At 56.6% G+C, this 8,144-nt stretch overlaps 1 protein-coding gene across 1 annotated transcript; it reads right to left on the bottom strand.

The window, feature by feature from the left end:
* Positions 1–2,785: 2,785 nt before the first annotated feature.
* BHLHE40 (basic helix-loop-helix family member e40) lies at positions 2,786–8,138 on the bottom strand. Its single transcript, XM_010718760.3, is given in 6 exon segments — positions 2,786–2,995; positions 3,233–4,351; positions 4,444–6,308; positions 6,311–6,778; positions 6,781–7,101; positions 7,939–8,138. Coding segments are annotated over 4 exon segments (1,008 nt in total). The 5' UTR covers positions 8,126–8,138; the 3' UTR covers positions 2,786–2,995; positions 3,233–4,351; positions 4,444–6,276.
* Positions 8,139–8,144: the final 6 nt, after the last annotated feature.

Below are 8,144 nucleotides of genomic sequence, written 5' to 3'. Positions count from 1 at the left end.
TGCCCTCGTGGGGTGAAGCTGGCCCCAGGGCACACAGGGCCCTGCAGCACACCCACTGCCCACCTCGGTGAGCGGCTTTCTCACGCGCTGGGCGTAGCTGCCCAGCATTGTGCCTCCTGCACATCACTCCACCTTGATTTCTAACCACGGCAGCTTTTGCCTGGGAGTGGTTTCCAAGCATTCAGCTCGCCCATATCTTATCCACACTGGTTTCCTTTATGAGCTGCACCCATGGCAGGTCCAGGGCTTTACATGCAAACCCAAACAAATGCGCAGTGGCGGTGCTTCCCATTCCCACCCGGCCGGCTGCAGTGGGAGAGCAGTGAGTCAGGAGCACCATAAAGGAAAGTGAAATAGATCCGCCCTGCGCAGACGATAGGATCAGGGCAGATTAGCACCCTTGGATCTCATTCAAGGGTCAGCATAAATCTTTAATCTTTGCAAAGTCCCACAGCCTCCCTCCCCTGCAATGTCTCACATGCATGCACACCAGGCATGACTAAACAGCTCTGCGGGGATGGCAGACACTTCAGAAACTCCCGGCTGGTTTTGGTTTGCAAACTAAAACAATAAAGCTGCTGTCTGCTCCCAAACGTGAGAACTTCCCCACGCAGCCGCATTGCCCCTCATGTGAGCTCTGCTCCCGGGCTGCCAGGAGGGTGGCACTGCTGCTCTGCCCCGGTCCTGCAGCCCATAAATACGCAGCCGAGGGGTCAGCGTGGTCCCCACATCGGGTCACCTGAGAGGGGCATGAGGGTTTGCTTTGGGAATCGGCCACACAGAGCTTCACGGTGCCAGCACGGAGGGGTTCCCCATCTCTTGCGCCAGCCTGGGGGGAAAGGAGCAAAAAGCCCTGGCCTAGTTTTTGTTTCACCGGGCTGGGCTCGGGCTCGGCGGATGTGGTTTAGCGGTCAGCGCATAAGACAGCAAATGAAAAAAAAAAAAAAATTCCTTTGATTTCATCCAGCTCGGGTCTGTGCTTGCTCTTCCTGCGGCCATTGGGAAATCACAGCACAGAAAACCCAGCATGCAGCTCCTGCAGCACCCGCGGCTGCTGCTCAGCCACCCCAACCCCAACCCGAACCCCACCCCTACCCCCACCCCGCAGCCGGCCCGCTCAGCACAGCCCTGAGTTCTGATGGATTTATGACGTTTGTCCTCTCCACCGCTCTGCGTGCAAAGGGCCAGGCAATTTTTGTATAAATTAATATTTATATGTTCACATAAACATTTTTAATAGGAAATTGCTTAATAAGCCCTATAAACCTGCGAGCGCTCGCAGCTGTCCGAGGGAGCGCAGTTGTGCTGACGGCGGCAGTGGCAGCGCGTCGCACCTCGCCATGCAGCAACGCCAGGAATCCTTTGAGTCATCGCTCTGAGTGCTCTGGGATGTGAGCAGATCTCCATCTCGGCCTCTCCCCAACGCCTTCGCCTCACTGTGGGATTCAGACGTGGATGTGGATGTGGCTGGAAAGCCCCTCTGAGCGGCGCCTCCCGGCACTCCCCACGGGCTCGTGCTGCTCACGTGCTTTGGAGCGGATCCAGGACTAAGCGGGAAGCGCTGGGCAGCGGCCCCACAGCCTGCCCCTGGGATGAGCACCTGGAAGTGAGCGAAGCGAGGAAATGCAGAAAATCAGCGTGGGCTCCGTGCAGGCAGCAGCGGAAATGGCCCGGTGTTAACAGCTTGCCTTTGCTCCCCGTCATCAGCCCCAGCTGTGTGCCCCTGCCCCTTGCGACACAGCGCTCCATCACGTCTTCCCCTCGTCGGCTGCAGCTGACAGACTGCTCGGAGCGTTGCACACAGCTGTGGTGGCTGCAGGACCGAAACGCCCCACGGGGGTGGTGATGGGGCTGTGGTGGCCCTTGAGGCAGCATCCCTTGGGGTGAGCATTCCTCAGGGTAAACATCTCTTTGGGTGAATATCCCTCGAGGCGAGCATCCCTCGGGGCTGCATCGCTTGGGGAGAGCATCCCCTGGGGCAATTATCCCTCAGGGTAAGTATCCCTGGGGCAGCATCCATCAGGGCAGCTCATCGCCAGATCAGCATCCCTTCGAGTGAGCATCCCCAGGGCAGCATCCCAGTGGCCCCACTCTCACTGGGATGCTGCCAGGCGCAGAGCACGCGCTGCAGGCTCACAGCCCAGTGCTGCCCCGTGCTCTGCTCTGCAGCAGGAGGGAGCCTTGATTCAGACACCGCACACCCACTGCTTATTCACTGGACGACATGAGCCACTGGGCAGGGACTTGAGTTCGCTGTGACCTTTGGACACTCATTTAAACCACGGAAATGGTGACGGGCTGCCAGCAAGCAGGGAAAGAAGCAAAGGGCTGTTGTGATGTTTTACCATCAAAGCCCCATCCCAGCACAGTCCCCATTTAGGGAGTGTGGGGCCATGATCCGTGCTGGGGCCCCGACCTTAAATCCTCCCCGAGCTGTTCAGAGTCACATCCATTCACTTTGTGCACATCCTCAGGCAAAGGCACCGATGTGAGCTCTGTACCTGTGCCAAGGACCAGCAGTGCTCCAGGAATCCGCTGCCTTTTACAACATGCTGCGCCCATACTTTTCCTTCCTGGTTCCGCAGACCCTACCATGGGTGTGCTAAGAGCCCATTGCACCCCATCCCCACTCCCACCCCCATCCTCCCCATCCCTGAGCCCCACACCGAGGGCTGAGCCTTGCTCAACCCTACTCCTTCTCCCACAAGGCAGCGGCTAAAGCAGAAACAGCAATTATCTGGTTCAGTCTGGTGCTGCTGGCCTGAAACATGCCATGACAACGTGGTTCTTGTTTCAAAGCCTCTTTTGTACTAGGACACAGTTCAAGGGATCTTGCAATGCTGCGTTTGTAAACACACGGCACTTGCAGCTACACGCTGGGAGATGAGAGCAGGGGCAGCACGGGAGGGCACTGCTCCCCCTCTGTGCCCACTGCAGTTTGGGGAGCTGGGAGCCCCTGGGATGCCCGTTCCTGAAAAGTCACCAAAATGGAGTCCTGAAAGAAACAAAAAAGAAAAAAAAAATCAACGGGGGAAAAAAAAGAAAAAAAAAAAAGCACATCACTAGGAATTGTTTTAGGCCCTAATCCATGCATAATGCAAATCAGTGGCTCCTGGATATGTCTGCAGCCACCCTTGGCCTGCAGAGGAGCTTTCCCAACACATAGTAAGGAGCTCACAACATGTCTGCGTCCTGCAGGGCTGGGGGTCCTCACCACAGAGCTCCCACCCACCTGCATGGGGATGGCACGGAGCGGAGCCCAGGTGGCAGAAGTCCTCACACGGTGCTTTCCCTTTGAGGCAATCGCTCTCCTGCTCCCCGGACCCTGTGCAGCACTGCCCAGCCTCCCTTTGATCTGTTTCCGATGGGGCTGCTTCCTTCTGTTCGCTTTTCTTGTGCTCTGGTTTATTTTCCTTCAAGTTTTTTTATTTTTATTTTTATTTTTTGGACAAATAATCCTTGTGTCTCCCTCCTTGCCTTCCTTCAGGGGGGGGTGCTCGGGAAGCCCTATTTATGGGTTGAAACGCTGCTGAAAGAGTTATTGCCATGTTATTCAGCTGCCGTGCCAAGCCTGCATGGAGATCGGGTTGCTGCTGAAAGGGTGCCAGGCACGTCTTTTTCCAGGAACCAGCCGCCGCATTTAGCCTCCGGCTGCACATGAAAGGCTGCAGTCGGAAACGTGACATTGTGTCAACATTTGAGGCAGGTCAGAGCTGGGTGAGACCATGAAAACAAGGCAGGGAACACGACGCGCCCGGCAGGGCAGGGGTGCTGTGGAGGGGCTGGGGTCACCCCACGTCCCCACCGTCCCCATATTCCCCTGTCCCCATCCCCCTGCAGCCACGTCACTCCGTGTCCCTGCCCTCCATCACACACCCCTGTTCCATCCCACAGCACACAGCGGTGGCACTGAAGGGACCCCATGTGCCCTCCTGCCCGTTCCCCCAGCAGGTGCCCACCAGTAAGCGATGGGGATGGAGATGGGGCTGAAGTGGGCTGAGCACCATAGGGATGAGGCACAGCCGCAGCGACTATTGAGGAGCTGAAATGTGACTGTGCTGAGCGCTGTGTGCCGTCCCCAAAGGGGGCTACGTGGGGTTGCCTTCAGCGAGATCAATATTTAGTGCTCATTAAACCAAACACCAGCACCGGGATGCACGGAACACCTGAGTCCACGCACATGGGCAGCCCTGCGCTGCTCACTGCCGTGCAGCGTGGGCACGTGTGCATTCCACAGTGGCTCCCAGGGCTGTAGCAGCCCCATCCCACACAGCGCTTCGCTGTCACCACATCTGGCAACTCTTCCACGCTGTAAAACCCTCCAACAGCCAGCAGGACCTTCATGTACTGCCTGTGTGCAAGGGGTGAGTGATTACAGATCCAGCACCTGAGCGGCGGGATTGACCCCATCCCACCATGAGGGCAGGAGGAGCTCCCCCATACCTGGGTCCTTGGGAAGCAGCATCCCAGCCCTGGAGCCGAGGGGGTGTGCTGAGCAGAGAGGGGCATCCCGGCATGCAGCGCCCGCTGGTCCTCAGCAGCAGATGGGATCCAAGGAATGGGGAGAAACCTCAGCTTGAGCAGGTTCACCTGGAGGTGGATGTGGTGAGAGGAGCGATGCCCAGACGTGCAGATGGGAAAGAGATCAGTGAATATCCCTGAAATCAATCAGTGAGCATCCCCAGCAATCAAGCAGTCAGTGAGCATCCCCAAAATCAGTGAGCACCACCCCGGCACATGGGAAATAGCCCCATCCCCATGCTCGTTCCTGCTCCTGCCCCAGCCCAGGCCCTGCAAAGGGACCCAAATCAGATGTTGGAAAGCACAGAAGCTGACCCCCATCTTCCACAGGAAAAGAATTATTTTATTAAGTATTTTTAAACAACTACTTAACATTTACTCAAGATAAAAATATGTACAATATCCCACCTTGAAGAAGGCTCCAAAATATAAACACTGTACCTCTCCCTAGAGAATAAAACAAAGCTCTTCTCTTCAAAAAAAAAAAAAAAAAAGACAACTCAGGAACAAAGATACATTCATATTTCACACTTCTTTGATGCTCAAGTAGTTATACAAATAATAGACATCTGAAACGCTTTACCTTTTAATATATTTATATAATATATATATTTATAACAGGATTTTACAAATAAAGGCAACTGTATACCAAAAAACAAAAAAAACAAAAAACAAAAACAAAAAAAAACAATGAAATAAAGGTCAGAACACGATCTGCAATCAAGCATAGTGCATCTCAACAGCTGGGGCAACAGGAAGGTGAAATGGGAATCCATACCGGAGTTGTGCTGGACACCGGTCCTCAAAACCAGTGAGAGAAAAAAAAACAAAACAAAACAGGGAAAAGTTTGTTTAAAAAAGGAAAAAAGAGAAGCCAAACTGGGCACGGTGTCATGGCTTTACCTGCAGCAAACGGCCCCACAGTGCTGGGATCTATGGGATGTGCCCAAACCCTCACCTGGGTTAAGCACAGCTGGGCCATGCTCACCTGGCAGGACCGGGCTCAGCCCCCACCAGCAGCTCATTACAGGATGGGGCACAGGTTTGTTATTCATTAGGTGCACTCCACGTAAAGCCTCCAAGCAGCATCTACCTTTTATTTATTTATTAAAATATTTATCAGCAAAGGTGTGGAGAGAAATCCTAGTCTGCCTGAACCACTGACCATGCACGGCCAGGCTGGGAGCGCTGAGCCCCCGAAGTACCATCAGGGACAGCCAGACCCTACAGCCCAAGGCACCATGGGGAAACCCAGACCCTCCACTGGGAACATCCAGATCCTCCATTGGGGACCTCCATACCTTACAGCTCAGAACCCCCAAAGTACCACCAGGATCACCCAGACCCTACAGCTCAGAGCCCCCGACGTACCACAGAGGGCATCCGTACCCTGCAGCAGGGCCATCCATACCTTCCACTGGGGACATCCGAGCCCTACAGACCCACATCTGCCTCTCGGGGCACTTTTTCACAGCTTTGACATACGGCAGCTGACTGAGCCAACCCGTTCTGTGGGTGCAGAGAGTGGGGCGGAAAGCATCGAGCTCTTTTCTTGTCCTTTTGGAAGCAGCTCTGCACGGCCAAGCCGGGTGCCTCCTTCATCCTCCTGCACGCTCCCTGGCACAGAGGACAGGGACGTGGCTCCCTGCACGCTGCGAGCCATGGCCCACACCTCCCTCCAGCCAATGCATAAAAGTGAAACGGTCTCAAACTGGAAAAAAAAAAAAGACAAAAAAAACAAAACCCACGTCGCTCTTAGTCTTTGGTTTCCAAGTTCAACGGGGGATCTGCTTCAGCGCCTGCAGCAGGGCTGAGGAGTCGATGGGGGAGCGGGCAGGCCCCGGGGAGGGCAGTCTCTGGGGCAGCAGCAGGGGGGGGGACAGCTTGTCGGGGCCCACAAAGCCGGTGAGCGCGGCCGCAGCAGGCGTGGGCAGCCCGGGGTACAGCACAGGGACGGAGGCCGGGTACCAGCACTTCTCCAGCATGGGCAGGTAGGCTGTGGCGGATGGTGGGATCAGGTAGAAGGGCAGGCACAAGGGGGGCTGGTGGGCGTGGGGGGGCAGGAAGCCGCCCGCTGTGCCCATCACCTCGCCGCCAAAGGGGCTGTCGTCATCGGGCACCTCCAGCCTGCTCCTCTTGGCTGGAGGGTCCTCGCTCTCCTGCTTGATGGAGCTGATCCTCTCCTGGACGGCGTATTTCAGTTCGGTATCCTTTGGGAAATAGGGCTGCTCCGGTTTGGAGTCGCTTTTCTCCAGCTCCCCCCGTAGCCGCTGTCCGTGTCTGTGTCGCTGCCGCTCTGCTCCCCGCTGGAAGCAGCGAATGTCCTTTGGATGACGGGCACACAGTTCTGCCCGCGCCCCTCGCCTGCTTTGCCCCCCGGCACCGCCTTCTCCTTCATGTCCTTGGGGCCGCCCGGCAGCAGCTCGGCCGCCACGCGGTGCAGGTGCCCCACCAGCTGTGCTGCCTTCAGCTCCTTGTTGTCGTGCTTGGCCACGTACTGCAGCAGCTCCTTGGCGCACAGCTGGAAGCCGGAGCGGAACATCTCTTGGCTGGAGTCGAGGCTCCTCGCTGACAGGTCACCTGAGGAAACATTAACGGGGAGAAATTAAAAATTAACAGCACGCCAAATACTTTCATTACCACCTCCAGGCTGACAACACACTTTCAGTACGACACAGCCAGCAGAGCAAACTCGGTGGCCAACCTGAGTTCCCACGACTTATGCACCAGATTCCAATCTGCTCCTTTCACATCCTTCCATTCATTTCTACCCATGCCCTTCATCTTTCAGTTCTACATTTACTGCATTTGGCACTTCCACTGGGGAGCAAGCAGCTGGTGCACCCCAGACCCAGCAGGACTCCCCTGGTGCCGTCGGGTCCCCCTGGTGCCAAGGGGTCTCCCCCAGTGCTGACCCTGCAGAGCAGTGGGACCTCCCCAGCCAAAGTCAGCCTGACTTTATCAGACCCACGTGAGTGCCACATCTGCAAGCAGCAGGAGGAAGCACGGGGAGCAAGCAGCTGCTGTGCCAGGCCCCCTCTGCCTGCAGAGTGAGGGGGCACAGAGATCTGCACACAGATAGCGGCGCTTGTGCGCTCTGGGGAAAAAGGAAAGAGCAGAACTAGGATCCAAAGCTCGTGGTCATGAACGGAGAGAGCCGAATAGCTTTGGAGAGAACACCACAGCAAAGCTGGGCTTTAAATAAAACAACTTAAAATCCACTTTAAAATCAAGGCGACCGCACAGCGCGCTTGGCACTGACCCCGCGGAGAGCTGCACTTGTTCTGCACGAGCCCACGAGCCAAGCGAGAGAAACCGATGGCAATCAAAGGGCAGAGGCACAGCCTCCCCTTCCCCCCGCAGTGTCCCCGCAGCCCCGCCATGCCCAGCCAGGCCCCGCACGGCGCACTCACGCACCCGCCTGCAGCCCGCTCTGCAGCGCCAGGATCTTCTGCTGCTGCTGCTCGATGAGCGCGGTCAGAGCCTTCACGTGCTTCAGGGTCAGCTCCAGCACCACCGCCTTCTCCAGGTGGCCCAGGGTCTGCGGGCAGAGCACACAGCGCGTTGGACACAGCTGCGGGGTGGAATGGGCGCTGGGGGGCATTCCCACGGCAGAGATGGGG

This window comes from Meleagris gallopavo, chromosome 14 (assembly GCF_000146605.3).
Source record: "Meleagris gallopavo isolate NT-WF06-2002-E0010 breed Aviagen turkey brand Nicholas breeding stock chromosome 14, Turkey_5.1, whole genome shotgun sequence".
Lineage (NCBI taxonomy): Eukaryota > Metazoa > Chordata > Aves > Galliformes > Phasianidae > Meleagris > Meleagris gallopavo.
Note: the sequence above shows the minus strand (reverse complement) of the source record. Positions and strands in the feature narration are given on the sequence as shown.